The 17,362-nt window shown below is 48.8% G+C and overlaps 2 protein-coding genes across 3 annotated transcripts in view; one reads left to right on the top strand and one right to left on the bottom strand.

The window, feature by feature from the left end:
* FANCM (FA complementation group M) overlaps positions 1-9,927 on the top strand; it is a 57,572-nt gene extending 47,645 nt beyond the window's left edge. Inside the window, exons 15-23 of the mRNA XM_078608527.1 lie at positions 88-236; positions 806-910; positions 2,613-2,768; positions 3,057-3,216; positions 3,724-3,827; positions 4,307-5,233; positions 5,582-5,837; positions 6,538-6,850; positions 8,244-9,927. Coding sequence (XP_078464653.1) covers positions 88-236; positions 806-910; positions 2,613-2,768; positions 3,057-3,216; positions 3,724-3,827; positions 4,307-5,233; positions 5,582-5,837; positions 6,538-6,850; positions 8,244-8,361 — 2,288 coding nt within the window. The 3' untranslated portion in view covers positions 8,362-9,927. The remainder of the gene's footprint in view (positions 1-87; positions 237-805; positions 911-2,612; positions 2,769-3,056; positions 3,217-3,723; positions 3,828-4,306; positions 5,234-5,581; positions 5,838-6,537; positions 6,851-8,243) is intronic.
* On the bottom strand, positions 9,858-17,040 carry LRR1 (leucine rich repeat protein 1). 2 transcript variants are annotated; one of them, XM_078608522.1, is made up of 7 exons: positions 16,933-17,040; positions 16,477-16,536; positions 15,275-15,507; positions 14,341-14,439; positions 13,409-13,609; positions 11,395-11,942; positions 9,858-11,085 (listed from the first exon to the last, which is right to left on the bottom strand). In XM_078608522.1, exons 3-7 carry the CDS (start codon positions 15,479-15,481, stop codon positions 10,842-10,844), a joined length of 1,299 nt encoding a protein of 432 aa, XP_078464648.1. In that variant the 5' UTR covers positions 15,482-15,507; positions 16,477-16,536; positions 16,933-17,040; the 3' UTR covers positions 9,858-10,841. The 2 variants fall into 2 exon arrangements, with proteins under 2 accessions (XP_078464648.1, XP_078464649.1); XM_078608523.1 differs by lacking the exon at positions 16,933-17,040 and adding an exon at positions 16,679-16,911.
* Positions 17,041-17,362: the final 322 nt, after the last annotated feature.

Genomic DNA, 17,362 nt, shown 5'->3' with positions numbered 1-17,362 from the left:
CGCCTTGCCATCCTTCATAGGTGTTCGCTAACACTCTGTGTTAATACCTACACGGGGCATCTTTGTCTTTGTTATGTCTGCTGGCAGGGAACAGAGCGGTTGCCGTGTGTTTGGACGACAGGGAGGGCGAGTTGATGAACCACCATCTGAGGAGGCGTCCAAATGTGCAGCTCCTGCTGGACACCCCGGACGCCCGTGTCCCAGCAAGGACCCCTCCTAGAGAAGCAGCTGCCATTGTACTAAGAGTCACGCCATGTGCCCACAGACCGTTTGTTTAACAGTCATTGATTCATTCTTAAACATCTTCCTCAACATCATTGCCGATTACACAATTGTGTATGCTAAAGCTGTATTGTTGTCTCTATCGTATTTAAACATTGAAGCTCAGAAAGCCTTTAAACGCTGATACTGGTTCTACAGGTATGACTTGTCACAATTGGTGTGTTTGCTTCTCTGTGTCAGAACAATGTGTATTAATTTAAATAATGATATTCAATAGTTATTGGTAAATATAATACAGTACAAACCAAACTGGTATGAAGTTGTCTAGCTATTTCGGACTTACCCTCTTGAGAACCGGCCACATAGATGAAAGGTCTACCCAAAACGTTGACACACAAACAGCAAAAGTTACTCTTTGCAATTATGCGAATGCATGTTGCCTTCACAGCTACCTGTTAGCTTCCCTATTGCACATTTGTGATGTTTATACTTGTTTTCGATTTTGTGCATTGTGTCCGTCCTTAATATACCCATCTTTTTTGGTTGCTGTCATCCTCCCCGTGCTGCTTCTTCCCCGTTCCAGGCGGGAGATGGGAGCGACTTGGATTCGCCGATGATCCGCCCGAAGAGGAGAGTGAACAAGCCTCTCTTATTCCTTGAGGAGAGCTCGCAACAGAATTCACTGAAGGCAGGCGAACCCCCCCCCCACCACCACCACTACCACCATCATCGTCTTCACCCCCGTCCTGCCACTGTCATGCCTACAGCGCCTTAGAGCGTTTAATTGGAGGACCAGAAAACTAGAGCGCGTGTATGCATTATTTGGTCACGCCATTGAATTAGACGCACTTAAAACTCGGCGTGCCACCACTTTGCCACAGCGTGCTGCCGCGACTGACGCCGCCACGGCGACGACATGCGTGGCTGTGCCGCCGGCGTATTTATGTAGCTCACTAGACCGCACTTAACCACGTAAGAACAACGTGTGGGAGGGGGGGCGATCCCCTCTGCGAATGGGGAATTTAACAGTCGCCGATTGGTGACTGCGGTGAAGGGCGATCCATTACTCAATGTAGCATTGTGTGGAATAGTATGGGTCTCTGTCTTAAGTCGATGTACATCTATCGAAGTCTATGGGTTGCTATGTGAGTTTATGGATCTCTATGTGAGTCTGGGTCTGTGCGAGTTTCTATGAGTCTTATTTGTGACTGCAGCACAGGTGCAGTCCATCTCTCACATCACGTAGCTGCATATGAGTGAATTAAAACCGCAAATAACGAATTTTGGGTAAAAATAGGTTAGCCACACGTACACGAAATTGCATAAACCGAACTCGCCTAGTGAGGGAACCCTATATTCCCTGGGTCTTTCGGTGAAGCCACGTAGATAGATCAAATTATAAAAAATAATTAAAATAATAACAATATCACGACGTTTCGATCACAACACAAGCAATCGTCAGCAGCTCTCCCACGATATTTCTCACCTAATGACGATTGCTTGTGTTGCGATCGAAACGTTACGAAATTGTTATTTTTTATTACTTTTTATGATTTGATCTATCTACGTGACTTTACCTACAGACCCAGGGAATATGAATTCCTACAGTCACGAAAGCTTTAAGTCGTAAACTCAGTATTTTATTGTGATTCAAGTTCCATGCAAAGGAAGACGCGCACAACTTTGTGTTAATGTATGTTCGTGTGTGACTGAGGATGACGAATGTTCAAGACAACTTGAGTGTGTCTCTCTCGTGAGGGAGACTTAGTGCTGTTCCTATAACCCATACCCCAACTTGAATAAGTCCAATGCTGGATGCGCCTTGTGATTTGCCGCAATTCAGGGTCATTGTCGGCGCCCTACCTGTCCAGGGATGAGAGACTGGGTAGAGTCGATAGAACAAACAAACAAAAAAGAAAGTAAACAAATATTGACCTAGATAAATAGATTAGTAAAGAGATAGAAATAAGAACACACCTAGACTTCAAGCCTACCCACCACAGTTGTGATTTGATTCAAGCATCTTCTTGCCAGTGTTGTAAACGTAGTGGCTGCATGGTTTTAGCGCAATGACGTTTCTTTTCCCTTTGTTGATCCACTGCTGGATGAAGGCCTTCCCCACACCATGTCAGTCACGGGAGATTGTTTGACCACACTTCACCATTGCCGATTGTTATGTGTTGATGAAGGGGAAACCCCGGATCCGTTCAGATGTTTTAAGATGTTTTTGTTTGTTGCGGTTGCACCCGATTCAAGAGCCGAATGGCACACAGGGCTTTACCTAATAAATGAAACTGAAGATACCACTCATCGCTGACGTCGGTGTAAGCCCCCCGTGGTGCTCTCGTTGTGCGGGCGGTAACGGAGTCATCTTGACGCGCCTCCCGCAGGTGGCGACGTTTGGCGCGGCTCCGAGCGACCGTCGTGGGGACGACGACGACGATAACGACGACGATTTCCAGATCCAGGGAAAGGTCCTGAGGATCGCCCGCGGGAAGTTGAAGGCCCAGAAGTCCTCGTCGTTATCCAGTAGGAAACCCAAGAAGGTAAAGTCGGCTCTCTGTTACGTATGTCTATGCCGTAGTGTCACCGTACAGAGCGTGAATCCCCCGTTTTAAAAAACCCAGTGGGTTTGAGTTTGATTCCTGGCCACAGGAAACATCAGTGGCTCGTGGTGTCTGACTTGGATCTGGGCCTCTCCAAGGTTAAATCTCAACCACTGGGGAGGCAAAGGCAGCGCCGGACATGGTGCTGGCCACGCCATGCCCTCGCGAACCGTTACGGTCTTAGTAGTCACTCAACCCAGTATTGTGTCCTTTCTCTCATCACCTCAGGGCTCCGGTCGACAATTCCTGGACGAGGAGGCGGAGTTGTCGGAGGAGGGAGCCGGCTCTGTATCGTCGGACGAGCGGAGCGATGCGGAGGGGAGCGAATCCTCCATGCGCGAATTCATCAACGACGCGTCCACTTTCACACAGGGCATGGCGCTCAATGGTGCGCAAACCAACCATCGCCCTCTCCCTTTGTGTGCGTGAAAATGTTTACTGTCATAGGTGAGTGCTGGATTTTGTGCTTGGTGAGAGGCTGCACTGGTTGTGTGTGTATGTGCTGCCTGTGCTGTGTTTGAGTGTGCTGTGACGACCGCATGTGCATGCTGTTTGTGTGTTTTTCTTTGTTGTGTGTGTTGTATGTGTGTGCGGTCCTGAAAATGTCTGTCATGACTGTGTGTGACGAGCAGTGGCATAGTGGCTCGCACACTGTTCTCTAAACCCAGAGATCGAAGTTTCCAGTGATATCAGAACTGGTTCTGGCCTTTCCTTAGGTCAACTCGGGATTAAAATAATGACCTGGTGCCAAATGGAAACGCCAGCACTGGCGCGACAAAGGCGGTCGGACACCATTTCAGCCACACCACTATCTCGTGCTTCGCCCCAACAGTCTATAATCCTACACGGTGGAGTTGGGGAAACTTGTGTTTGTGTGTGTGCGTGCGTGCTGCAGAGTCGGCGATGCACGGCGTGTATCTCAAGTCGGTGCAGAGCCCCACAGTACAGGCCGCACGCTACAAGTTGTCCTCCAAGCCGTTCCACGACATCTTCTCTCAGGTGACTGTCACCACGGATTGGTGCGACTAAGCGAAAAAGTAATTCTCGCGACAATTTACAGATTTGAACCCAAATTTTGCGGTTTGATTCCAGCAGGTCGGCGTTGGTAATTATCGGTGCTTTAACTTAGAATTGAACATTTTAGATGTCACCATTGCAGCGGTGTAGCCGTGGTTACAGCAGTGCACTGCTAACCCAGTGACTAGAGTTTTATTTCAGGCCATGGCTAACATTAGTGGTGAGTGATATCTCAGACGGTTTTGGCTTCCCCCCCTCCTCTCCACCAACTAGTTCTAACCAGCACGGTGAAGTATGGTCAACAACATCCATGACCATCACAGCGGAGGAGGCCATAAATACATCAGTGGCTTCATAGATGCATTGTATCTCACCCCAGCAGTCAGCCCATTCAATTGGAGACGCGACCATCTCTTGCATGTGTCCGTGCATGCGTGCGTGCGTGTGGCACTTGCCAACAGGTGCCCGAGGAAGACGAGTCGTACTTGGAGGACAGCTTCTGCGTGAGCAATGACGTCGACGAGGAGGAGGCCCCCTGCCTAAGTGACAACGACAACACCCACGACCTTGGATTGACGATCGCCGGTCCCGGTGCCCGTCCCAACGAGGAGGAGGAAGAGGAGGAGGGCGAAAACAGCTTTTTGGACGGCAAGCGGCGGCTTTACCGGACACGGCGCCAGAAGCAGCTGGACCTGCTGGCACCGCGCCGGAAATGCGGGGATCGATCTAACGATGCTGTCGCTCCAAAGCGGCGCCGGATCCTCGCACAAGAAAATTCCTCAAGCGGCGAGGACGACGACAAAGCGGACCACGTCACCGAACGGCTGCTCGGAGCGGTGCAGCGACCGGATGAATGGAACGACAACACCAGGGACACACGGCAAGGAGAGGACAGTGAAACTTGTCTCAAGAGGCCACCAGCCCAGGTAGGCACGAGTTGCCGGCGACGGGAAGGCGCTGCGTCATGCGCCGAGTTGTCGTTGGCGGAGCGCTGCAGGATCAGGCTGCAGGCCCGAGCGGAGGTATCGGATGCAATCGACTTTCAGACGGCACCACACAACAGCAGGGACAGCACAAACACTCGCAATTGCAGCACATTCGACGTTTCATTTCAGCGCTCGAGCTGCCATGCACGACTTGGCACGTTGACAGAGAGTTTGGAAATGACAGACGTGACGAACGTTCAAACGTCAGTACGACGAGACGCCCAGGATCGTGGCATGTTGAAGTTTGACTCCCGACTCAGCTCGGTGACGAATGACGCGCAGCATCGTCAAGCGGGCTCCTCTGTCAAGACTGGTGCACCAGGGAAGACTGCACCAAAGCCGGCTATGACAGCGTCATCGGTGGCGACGCCCATGGATCAGCAAGATGAGCTACTGATTCTGGTGAGTGTGGTGCAGGGTTTGTCTGGACGAGGAATCTGTTGTGTATAAGTGTCAACAAACTGAAGCCTGTCGTACTTAGCAAATAACGCGTAATTCAATAACAGTTTTATCACGTGTGCTACCGGCGTAACGTCACAAGAAAACGACCATACTTGTCAGTTAGGATTTAGTGGTGGCATGAGTACAGTACGACTGATTTTTCCGCACTGCCCTCTGCTGTCTACCGCGTAACCGTGCTGGTCACCCATGCAAGCACTGTCCAATTTGATGACTTAAGACTTCACACATTTCACTCCCCTTCATCCGCAAACTCTGCTGCCCACCCCCCATCTTCCCCTCCGCGTGCAGGTGGGAAGCCACGAGGTGGCGTCGACAGGTCAGGAGGTGGTGACGTTCCTGCGACAGCGTCTGGGCGTGCATGCCGCGGTGCTGCAGGGCGTCGGCGGGGACTACGTGGTGAGCCGCCGCATGGCGGTGAAGCGCGCCGCCACGGGGGAGCTGGCGGGGCCGGCCGGGAGGTCGCGCGTGGCGGCGCGCGTCCGGGCCCTGCAGGAACGCTTCGAGCGCGTGTGCGTCATCGTTGAGAGGGAGCGCCCCAAGCCCGGTGAGTGTGTTGGACGGACGGACGGACGGACTGACTGACTCGTTTAACACGGAGGTTGTCACGGCTTCGATTTAAAGCTTTCGTGACTGCGGGGATTAATCTTCTTGGTTCTTTCGGTAAAGTCACGTAGAATGGAAATAATAAAACATAATAAAATAATTCTTACGACGTTTCACGACGTTTCGGCCACAATGCAAGCAACCGTCCTCGACAGACCTGTTCTCCACCTGAGGACGGATGCTTGCGTTGTGGCCGAAACGGCGTGAGAATTATTTTATTATGTTTTATTTTTATTATTTCCATTCTACGTGACTTTACCGAAAGAACCAAGAAGAGGGTTGTCACGGCTGTTATTCCCTTTCATAAAAGTTGAGTTGTCAAGACTCACCACTCCAAACAAATCGTTAATTAATAACAATTTGGTTGGCTCTATCTGGTGGTGCTGGGTCTTAATGACTTAGGATTAATTGATGGACTATCTGACTATATTCTAAACTTGTGATTTGGCAAAATTAATCAGATACCTGGAAAGGGGTTGGTGAATAAGTACGTGCTTACCATAGCATATCAGCCTAGTTGGGCTTGTAACAATGTCCTTTCCCCCACTAGCAGTTTGAATGCCACAATTCGCACATGTTGAGTCGGTCAACTCCCAACACCTACGACGTCGTGACTCTGTTCTCCCGATGCGGTGCTGCAGGCGAGATAGGAGCGGGCGCGTCGTCGGCATCGCGCCCGCAGGTGCGCACGCGCTGCCTGGACGCGGCCCTGGCTGGACTGGCCGCGGCAGACGTGCGGGTTCTGTTCAGCTCGGGCCCCGTCGCCTCGGCGACGCTGCTGCAGCGGCTGGCGCTCTCCGAGCAGCGCAAGGGCGTCGGCGTGGTTGGGCCTGCGGAGCCGCACCCGCACGAGCGAGCAGCCTTCGCCTTCTACTGCCGCCTCCCCGGCGTGTCGTACGTGACGGCGCTGGGCCTGTGCAGGGGCTTCCGCAGCGTGCAGCACGCACTCGCGAGGTGAAACGAGAGTGTGTGGGTTTGAGAGAGTGGGAGTGTTGTGGGGGTGTGCGATGGGGAGCGGTGGACAAGCGCACTGCGCTACGAACCCGGCGACCAGAGTTAAATTCCTGCTCGTGGATAACAATCGGTGACGAATATCTGAACCGGTCCTGGGCCTCCCTTAGGTTGACTCAGTCTTGTTACCGTGTGTAACATTCACCTTTGGGGAGACAAAGGCAGCCAGGCGTGGTGCTGTGCTGGCCTTTAGAGGCTCGCGAATAGCACTTGCCCAAACAGTCAAAGGATATGTAGGGGTGGTCTTTGTGAATGTGAGTATGGGCGAGTGTAATTAGCACTGAGAAGATAAAAAATGGCTGGGTGTGGTGCTGCCGTTTCAACCTTAAGTGCTCCCTAAAAGCACTTGCCCCCAGCAGCCTATAAAGGCTATATGGGGTGGATCTTTGTCTGTGTGCTGCCGAGTGGGTATGAGGAAGTAAATAACGTGATCTAACCCAAAAACCTTTATTATGAATAATACTGGTCGGGAAAGCCGAAGTGATAAACTGGGTATGAGGAAGTAGGAGTGCACCCAAGCTGTGGTTTATGGTCTGCAGTATCAAGGACAAGGTCGACTGGAGATACAAGGCAGTGCCCTGGACACATGAACAAACAACGCATAAATTACTTTGGCCATACATTCCAATGCCAAGATCCTCTTTAAAAAGAGAGCCTTGAGACTCGGCGAGCTTTACTTGGGTAATTAAATTACTTCGAATTAAATTTTAATTTAAAGCTTTCGTGACTAAAGGGATTCATATTCTTGGTTCTTTCGGTAAAGTCACGTAGAAGGGAAATAATATAAATATCAAACAATAAAAATTCTCACGTTACGACTGCAACACAAGCAATCATCATCAGGTGTGAAATCCACCTGATGATGATTGCTTGTGTTGCAGTCGAAACGTCGTGATAATTTTAATTGTTTTAATATTTATATTATATTATTATTTCCCTTCTACGTGACTTTACCGAAAGAACCAAGAATATTACTTTGAATTAGTTTGTATTTTCTCAATTGTATCCATTTGGAACTCTGTATTAGAGAATGGCCTCTAGTCCATACAGTAAAGGGCAAAACTTTAGCACCCACTTTGCATACGAGTAATGTTCACCAAAGATCAAATTTAACCACATTAAGTGCAGAACCAAATTTAACCTCGTAGATTTGTTTGTATACAGCCATTGGTGACAGGGGTGAGACTGTCAACTCACTACACTTCTTGGGAACCCAGTTTGATTACAAGCAGCTGCCCAGATTGGAACCCAGGATCTCAGCGCAGCTGGCTCTGCGCTCTGACTTTTTGGCGTGTGTGTGAGTGAGACTCTGCTGACCTGTGGCCTTTTCCCACAGCTCGGCAAGCGAACTCCGCGCCAGGGCGGGGATGAGCGACGCACGCGCCGAACGCCTCCACCAGTTCCTGCGCTATCCGTTTGACCCCATCATGCTGCCCGTCCCGCCGCCACCTTAGCATGACCCCCACTCCGCATGGACGATCTCCGACCCCGCAAGCCGTTCTTTCCACAAACGTGAAAAGGCCGGTGTAACCCCCTGTGGATGTAACATTTGACGAGCGCGTAGTTGAAGATGATTATGCTTACAATGCACGCAGAGGGTGGAGTGGCAGCAGTGGTTAGCGCCACCACGCTTTGAATCCGGTGACCGGAGTTTTATCCGCTGTCATGGTTAACATCGGTGGCGTTCTGAGTCCCTCTCGCATCAGCAACCCGCACTGACCAGTGTGGTGAAGTGTTGTCAAACAAATCCCATGACATAAGTTGTGTGCGAGTTATTGTACATGCGTTGAATTGCGTGTACGATGTTGGGCGGTTATTTGCAATTCATTTATTTCACAATAAGGGGTCAGCAACTAAAATAACAAGTAATTTTTTTCAAATTCGGTAAAAAAAATATTTCCAGAGCTGCAGGTTGCTGACCCCTGCAATAGATTCATTCCACGGTCTTGTTTTTGCACCCCAAGATCAAAAAGAATAACCGATTCAAAAAATGAATCATGAACTTTAGTTCGAACGTTTCAATAAATTGTGAATGGTACAACTGTTACATTTTATTAAAAAAAAGATATACTTTTGCTTATTTGCCTGAGAATCTACAAAAGAATGTCTCACAGTTGTAAACAGAATATATATACTTTGAGTAATAAATATGGGCCGTGTGTGTGCAGTCGGTTGTGGAGATGAAGGGTTTGGGCAGGTCCCAGAACCCACAAGGGTGACCACCACATCCACACTGGGCAAATGAATTAACAACGATATCAAGCTTACTCCTAGCGAGTACAGCGATGTTCACAGCATGTTATCCCTGACTGTTTGACATTCTCAACAAAGAATAAAAGACTACAACTTGCCTTAAGTAAATTGAATGTTCAGCGTCTTCACATGCAATACAAATCGAAATTGTCAGTTCAGAGCTCCTGAGTTTCTAACACAACCTGCTCTGCCCGACTGTAGCCACAGCCTCGTGCGGCCACTTGGAAACACAATCGTTGCGTTTTGGGTGACGTGTTTCCAGAGACCCACAGGTAACATATGATTTGGCCACTAGGATCCTATTTGCTGTTGTTTTTCTTGTAAGTTCCACTGCCAATGCACTATGACTGAATGGGCCCCATCGTTTTTTTTTACGCCAGCAGCTTGAAAGCCACAATGTTGTGTAACAAAGTGCCTGAAAAAGATGTTGCTCAATTTGGCTCCTTCCGAAAGGAGTTTTTTTTTTTACACCACTGGTTTTCACATTGTGAAAGTCTGATTAATTTTGATGTCGTCATTGCGAAATTAATATTTTTTTATCTGAGAATCAGTGAACCTTGTCTAGGGTGATGCCTAAAGCTTTAAATGAAAGTGTACAGTTCTCATGCAGACCTAATATCAATCTAACTTATTTGAAATAAAAAGTGAATCCTTGTGTTCAGTGTGATGTATGTTACAGAAAGCATCTGCCACGAGATAATGCTGTGCTTTTTATTTAATTTGTAATGTGTCATGGTAATGATAAATAAAAAACGCTTCAAATATAATAAGTGTGTAATTGCCTGAAATTACTCTCTCCAGATAACAGCAGGAATTAATCTTGCCCCACTGTTTTTAGGCTTATACATCCAAAGCTACAGTAGGTATGGAGATCTCTTTAAAAATATAAAGTGACCAGGTACAGCGGCAGCAGGAGGGCAGTTGAAACTTAGAGTTGTCAATGCCCTGTATTTACACAGCAGAGCTTCAAGTCCCAAGACCGAATCAGGAGGGTCCTGCATTGTAATGGTTGGCCATCCACGTCATGTGACGTGGGGGGCAGGTTATTTAACCATACTTCACCATGATGCTAGATTTGAAGCTTTCGTGACTGCAAGGATTCATTCTTAGGTTTTTTCGGTAAAGTCACGTAGGTAAAATTTTGTTTTTTTATTAATAAAAATAAAATCACGACGTTTCGGAGGCAACACAAGCTTCCGTCTTCAGGTGATACAGCTGTCGGACTGTGACGGTTCCACCTGAAGACGGAAGCTTGTGTTGCCTCCGAAACGTCGTGATTTTTATTTTATTTTTTATTAATTAAAAAAAAAAATTTACCTACGTGACTTTACCGAAAAAACCTAAGAATATTCACCATGATGGTCAGCTGTGGGTTTGTGAAGGCTGGGAACAGAAATTGGAGCATAGAAGTTCATTATAACAATGGATTTTTCCACACTGCCCACCACATAGACCCACAGCAACCTATTGTTGTGCATGGTGATCACCCATTCAAGCACCAGCCAGAAACAATCATAGATGAGATCGGGCACATTCTCCGAGTTGGTCCATAAGCAACAATTTCAGAACTCTCATTCCCGAGCAAAATATACGCGAGTAAGCTTTTCTCATTGAAGTTCAACGAGGGGAACTTTGATTACTCCGATGCTTTTTTTTCTTTTGGTATATAAAGTTCACGCAGTCAGAGCTTCAGAAGTAAGCGCTGGTGACAGGCACGGGAGCAGAAGAACACAAGCCGAGGGGCCTCCTGGCCTCTGCCACCATGGTCCAGTAGCACCACCTGAATGGCGATGCACCGCAGGTCCAGCGGCAGAGACGTGGCCACGAAGCTGTCGAGCGTAAAAGTACCGCAGCCTTCGCACGGCTCGGCCGCGTCGAGCCATCGGCAAAGCTCAGCCGGCACCGAAGCTGGACAGTAGGGCAGCCTTAGGAGAAACACAGGATAGCACGTTTATTATGAGTGGGCACTGAGACATTCATATAGTTGCAATACGTACATCCCTATCCAATCATGGATTGACCAAGGATAATATTTTCCAGTGGGCCACAAAATTAGAATGTGCTTGTAGCAACCATACAAATCTGTCCAACGAGAAATTCTCAATTGAAACCTCAACGTCACTTGATTTAAGATGCAGCAAGCATGCAGTGTAGCGATCCAACTCCAGAATCTGCTAGTCATCCTGCGGTCCGGCCAGTCCCAGCCCAGAAATGTCGCGAGTCTCCGGGGTTACCTGCACGCCTTCGCCACTCGTGCCGCCAGCTCGGCCAGTGTCGGAGGCAGCAGTAGCCGCACGGCGACGAGGTCGTGGGGTCGCGGCTGCTCCAGCGGATTTCCGTGCAGGTCCAGCACGTCGAGGCGCAGGCGCGCGAACCCGCCAGGCAGCCGTGCAATGGCGTTCCGCGCTGCCGACAGGGACCTCAGCCGGCCAACGCCGGCGTTAGGCCGGCCCAGCCTGCGCCACAGCGCCGTCAGCCGGTTGTCGTCCAGGCGGAGGTACGCGAGCTCACTAAGGCGGCCGAAGTTGTGCGGCAGCGAGCGCAGGCAGTTGCGCGAGAGGTCAAGCAGGCGCAGCGACCGGCGAAGCGCCGAGTCGTCGGAGCAGAGCGCAGAGGGGAACGCCTCCAGGCGGTTGTCGGCGAGGATGAGCTCGGCCAGGCAGCCGAGCGAGGAGAGCGCTGCCGTCAGCTCTCGCACGTGGTTGTGGCTCAGGTCGAGGCGGCACAGGTGGCGCAGGCTCAGCATGCGGCTGTCCACGCGCGACAGGCGGCAGTTGGAAACCTGGTGGTGAGAAGCGGGCAGGGAGAGGGGTGGATGGGGGGGGGGCGTGCAATTGCTTTGTCAATAGAACTGTAAATCACGAAGGGTTTGCATCGGTAGTGGTGCGCAAGCGTGAATAACAAACTAAACTTTTTATTTCACCAGGTAAGGGCCGATGAGCTTATATAGCTCTTTTTCAGAAGCAACCTGCCCTCGAATGAAAGCTCAACAAAGTGGCTTATGTGGAAATTTATAGCAGCCAAACACTCTAAACGCATGTTTCTAAATGTGGAGGGAAAAACCGGTGGACCTGGAGAAAAATCCACGCGACCACGGTGAGAACATGCAAACTCCCAATATACAGGCATCAGGGTTGGGATCGAACCCACGACCTGTATCGCAGGTGAGGTAGTTAACACTTCACCGATTCGATATTGGCCATGCGAGTTGTTGCCTAGCAACCAAGCCCCTTCGGGCTGTGGGCCCTGTTGCAGTTGCACTGCCTGCACACTGGACAACAATGTCACCAAGCTTGGCCTTTTAACAGATACGTGGGCAGTATACGACAGACATCACCATCTACAAATCGGTCAATCTCCCCAACCTCTGAGGCTTTCACTCAGAAATGGATAATCATGGCTGATGAGGATAATTATGGGGAGTGATGTAATATATACCAGAGGTGGGACAAAGTCATTGTTATGCAAGTCCAAGTCGAGTCGCAAGTCATCAAATTCATGACTCGAGTCTGACTCGAGTCCAAGTCACATGACTCGAGTCCACATCTCATAGGTGGGACAAAGTCATTGTTATGCAAGTCCAAGTCGAGTCGCAAGTCATCAAATTCATGACTCGAGTCTGACTCGAGTCCAAGTCACATGACTCGAGTCCACACCTCTGATATATACACATATAGATATAACATGTCCACACAGAGCTTTACAATTTCAAGAATTATGCTGGCAGTAGTATTAGAAGGAAAGGCTCAAAAGCACAAATTCCCTACTGTAGTTTACGATTGTACAACAAAATGTATATATTTGAGAACGCAGTTTAACACGCAACTTGGTCTGTGAGTCTTGGTTTATATATGAATATATAGGTCTAAGTGTATGGGTGTCAATGTAAGTCACTGGTGTCCAGGCTCAACTATAAATATTGGAGAATCACGTTAATAAAAACTTAATCTATATTGGTCTATGGGTCTCTTTGTGAAGCTATAGGTTTATGTATAATCATATGGGTATCTAAGCGAGTTCCTACGTAAGTTATATATGACTGGGCTGAGACCATCAACTCACTGCACTCGGCAACCTGGTTTATCCGTTGTCGGGGCAGCTGAAACTCCGATTCAAATCCCGGATTCTCAGCGGTGCCAGGCTCAACACCATGACAAAACCCTCACCGACCAAGCGACCTAGCCCACTGCAGCAGAAAACCGACAAGGGAACATTTGCAAGTAATGTAGGGGGGGGCTGGGGCGGCACCTGCAGCCTCTGGAGGGAGCTGGGGAAGCCGGCGACGAGTGGGTAATTGGCACGGGAAAGTACAGTCATGTGCTCGCGCGGCTTCTCAACGTCCGAGGAGCGGGCAGGAGCCAGCGAAGAAATATGCATCGAGGAGACGTTGTGGTCCTGGTGCGCCAGCCGCAGTGCCGACAGGAAACCCTTGAGCCCCACTGTGCTTGCCTGCGTGTGCGCACACCACCCACCAATCGTTTTGTTGTTAACGCCAGTTATGTATTTGGAAGCTCGCAAACAGTTCCCTTAACACAAAGCTCCGTTAATGTTAGCTAGTTTTTTTTGTTCACTCCGGCTAATATGACAAAGAGAGTGCGTAGTTTAATAAGAGGTATACACGAGGCACTAGGGTGGAGTGCTGGCCCAGTGGTTAGCGCACTGCACTGAGCCGAGAGACCCGAGCTGGATTCCAAAAAAATATTACGAATGTCCCCATTTGGCTACCCTCAATTACCCTAATTCAGATCAAAGTCCCAACAAGCACTCCATCCTCAAGCATTCACATGTACATCCCTTTCGTGTGGATCATGGGGGTAAGTTTACCATACTGATCAATGTGGTTTAGTAGAGACAAGAAGCAAACACGAGAGCTTAGAAATACTGTACAACAATGGAGGTTGCTGCACTGTCCTCTGCTATCCACCCAATAGCCCCACAGCAGCCTACAACAAATTGGTGGTCACTTATCTGATCACTATCAATACTCAGTTGGATTTATACATAGCAATCATCACCCCCTACTGGCAGACGAATCCCCCGAGGTTGCAAATGAGACTGTTATGGTCTCTTGAGTTTTCACCAGCAGAATAAACTGGAAATCGCTTCCGTAACTGGAGGAGATTGGGCAGACTCCGGGTGATTTGGTTAGAGGCTTATCATTAACGCAGCGCCTATTTTACCTTGCTGAGGCACAAGTCAACCGGAGGCTCCTTAAGCCGCACGGTGGCTTTTCCTTCATCGACAAACTTCGTGAAGAGCTGCTCGATATTTCCTTTGAGCTGCAGCGGAAGCAAAAAAAATATCAACAAGGCAAACGCGAGACCGTAGCACCACTGTCCAGTAGTGTAGAATATACACAACTAAAATGAGTGTCTGACTGGCTGTCGTAAATCTTGCAACCCCTATGGTCATAACCACCAGGCGCATGTCTGTAGGCTATGACGCACTATCGTTAATTTTCGTACAATCGTTACCGGCAACTAACTTGCAGGGAGTACCCTAAATATCTCAACTTGTGATGTGTTAACGATTAATGGTTTGTGCTTTACACTCATGAAAATTCAGTCGCCCTATATTTCAAGTTACCGTTTAAAGAACTTGATACTGTAATCACAATATGGACCAATAATTAGGGTTTTTGGAATTTCTAAACATTCAGGATGGTGTGATATCCATTTACACTGCCGTGTTAAATACACTTGCATTACCGTTTTTAATTTTTTTACCATGCAATTATCCAAATGCATTTCTGCAATGAAACTGTGTGGCAATGAACATATGGCCAGGGTTAGTTAGTTGTTTTACCGGTAGTTGTGCTTGTAAATATCGTGCCCTTAAATTACCCAAAAAGCCTTCCCAGTAGCAACTCTTTTGGGAGGATCATGCACTGTAAAATTCATCCTATTCCGTTCAAGTGTTTGGCAAGTGGGCATAAACCAGAGAAACCCAGAGAAAATACATGCATTCGAGGGGACAACACACCACCACACCGACTCAATCCACAGATCGTTCCAAGCTATTGGGGCCCCATGACTGCATTATTATCTCCTGCCCACCTCGCGTAGCCCCGGGGCATGCAACACATGTTTAGCGTATCAATGGGCCAGCCCGTGCCTTGTATCTGGAGCCGGCTTTGTCCTTGCTGCTGCAAACCATGAGCCATAGCTGGCCGTGCGCGTTCTTGCCGTCCTTATCTCCACCATCGCCGCCACCGCCGCGGGCTCCGATGGTCAGGACCGACCAGATCCCGCGTCCGCGACCTCTCAGGCCACACGATGGCAGCAGACGGCTCGAGGTCTCCACGTCGCACTGCAGCCGCATCCCGACCGCTTGTGGCTTCCCAGCCGCTAGAGGCAAAACGAGACAGACAAACCATGCATTCACTCGCATGGATTCTATAACAACTTCCCAACGTGCGTTTGTTCCATTTAATTCGTGGTACGGAAGCCGACAGGTATAGGCGTTGGGGCTAAACACATTTATAAATTGGCCATTTTGGTACAGATGTGTCTCCAGGATATGGGCATCACTGTGATCAATATAGCCAGTTTCTATAGAGCAAGTCCGTAATAACAGGGTATAATGTTGTGCTTATACTGTTATTAGGGGCTTGCCCTTACACTATAAGTAGAAGCACAACCTAATAATACAAGTAAACCCGTAAAAACTAAGTTTTTCACTATAAATCCTTTACAGTATATGCGTGGCATCGGAGCGGCTAGAGTCCTCTCGTCCTCTGGCTTGAGATGGCTGCCACCTATGGGTCAGATGATTGTCTGGCAGCATTAAACAATTGGTAATTAAATATTTAAAACATTTTCCCTAAACAGTGTAAAATTTTGGAATTTTTTTCTCACGAAAATGCATTGTCACGCACGAGTCTGTGTGCAAAATGTTAGCTCGATTGGATCACGGGAAGTGGGTTAAAAAACGATCGAAAGATTTGCACGGTCCTAAGCAAGCAAGCGAACTTAATATAAAGGATTTAATAAGTTGTGTTTAGACTTGTACTATGTTTTGCCACAAGTATGTGTGATTAATGCATAATTGATGTCTTGTAATAGGCATCTATTTGGTGTTTTAACATCTTATTTCCAGAAAGAGTAAAGCTTATTGTTACATATTTTCTCTCGTTATTTTTGTACTGCCAAAAATGTTACACAGACACCCAACTGGCACGATTGCGTCACGGCGACAGCTTTCGAAGTGACGCTGAGCTAGAAGCTCCGCGCGCCTCTTGAGTTACTGTTGTACGTGTCCGTGTTATTATTACGATTAAAGACACTTCACTTTGGTAGACGCGTGGCTTTCATTACCGTGTGCGCGGCTATGCAGTAGCTTCTCGGCACCAGGTCCTCCGGCAGTGCACGGTGTCCCTGAAAGAAAATTAAAAAAAACTCACAAGCCGATTTGTGCTTTACAGTACGTTTACGAAACATATCCGGCAGTACTTTAACAAACCCGCACTAACCACGGTCAAGTATGGTCAGAGCACTCCATGCCTACTCCCCCGTTTACCGAAACGGCGTGTGGAGGACCTTCACCCAGCACTGGTTTAATATCAGGGGCTGAATATTACAAGTATCGGGTAGCATTAGAACACGTAGTCTGGACGTGAACGCGCCTGACAAATTATCTCAATAAGTATACTCGCTCATCGTATTAGTTTCCAACAGTGAATCGCACACCGCGGCGGTTAAGACATCGAGGCAAAAAGCCGCTTTTATTAATCTCCCTTGTTTATAGAACGAAACGGCAATGAAGACACATACCAGACGCGCACAAAAAAAGTGCTTTCCCGCCAAATTTCGGACGCAGACTGTAACGCCGCGCGGTTTAGACCAATCGTGAAGCGCGTTGTATGGCGTCGACGAGCCGTAACGAGCTTTCTCATTGGTCGAACCACGCTTAACACGTCGGCGTCTAAGTTGCTGGGGTTGGGGGAGGGGCGTTAGTTGTCGCTCTCGACCAATGGGGAGCGCCTAACTGGCGCGTGATCGCACGCAACCGACCAACGAGAGGGTGACATAAGGGGGCGTGATCAGAGCGTGCGAGCCAATCAACGAGCGCCTCTTCGCAGCTGTTAAAAGCGCGTGAACTTTGAGCAGCTGGGGACTTGGGCCCCCTTTGTTGATGACGCTGATCGCAAAAGTTGCTGTTCGCTCCGTGTAGCTGCGTTTATCGCCACAACACCCTACAAAT

Source organism: Lampetra planeri, chromosome 30, assembly GCF_965212315.1.
Source record: "Lampetra planeri chromosome 30, kcLamPlan1.2.h2, whole genome shotgun sequence".
NCBI lineage: Eukaryota > Metazoa > Chordata > Hyperoartia > Petromyzontiformes > Petromyzontidae > Lampetra > Lampetra planeri.
The sequence above is the reverse complement of the archived record's forward strand: the minus strand, read 5'-3'. Positions and strand labels throughout refer to the sequence as shown.

What these genes read in the sequence shown, in the direction of transcription:
- LRR1 (XM_078608522.1), bottom strand. Translation starts at nt 15,481, where the DNA reads ATGCGGCTGCAGTGCGACGTGGAGACCTCGAGCCGTCTGCTGCCATCG. An exon ending in TTGACTTGTGCCTCAGCAAG is followed by an intron (nt 13,610 to 14,340) that starts GTAAAATAGGCG and finishes GCGCACACGCAG; the next exon opens with GCAAGCACAGTGGGGCTCAA. An exon ending in GCTCCCTCCAGAGGCTGCAG is followed by an intron (nt 11,943 to 13,408) that starts GTGCCGCCCCAG and finishes TCTCACCACCAG; the next exon opens with GTTTCCAACTGCCGCCTGTC.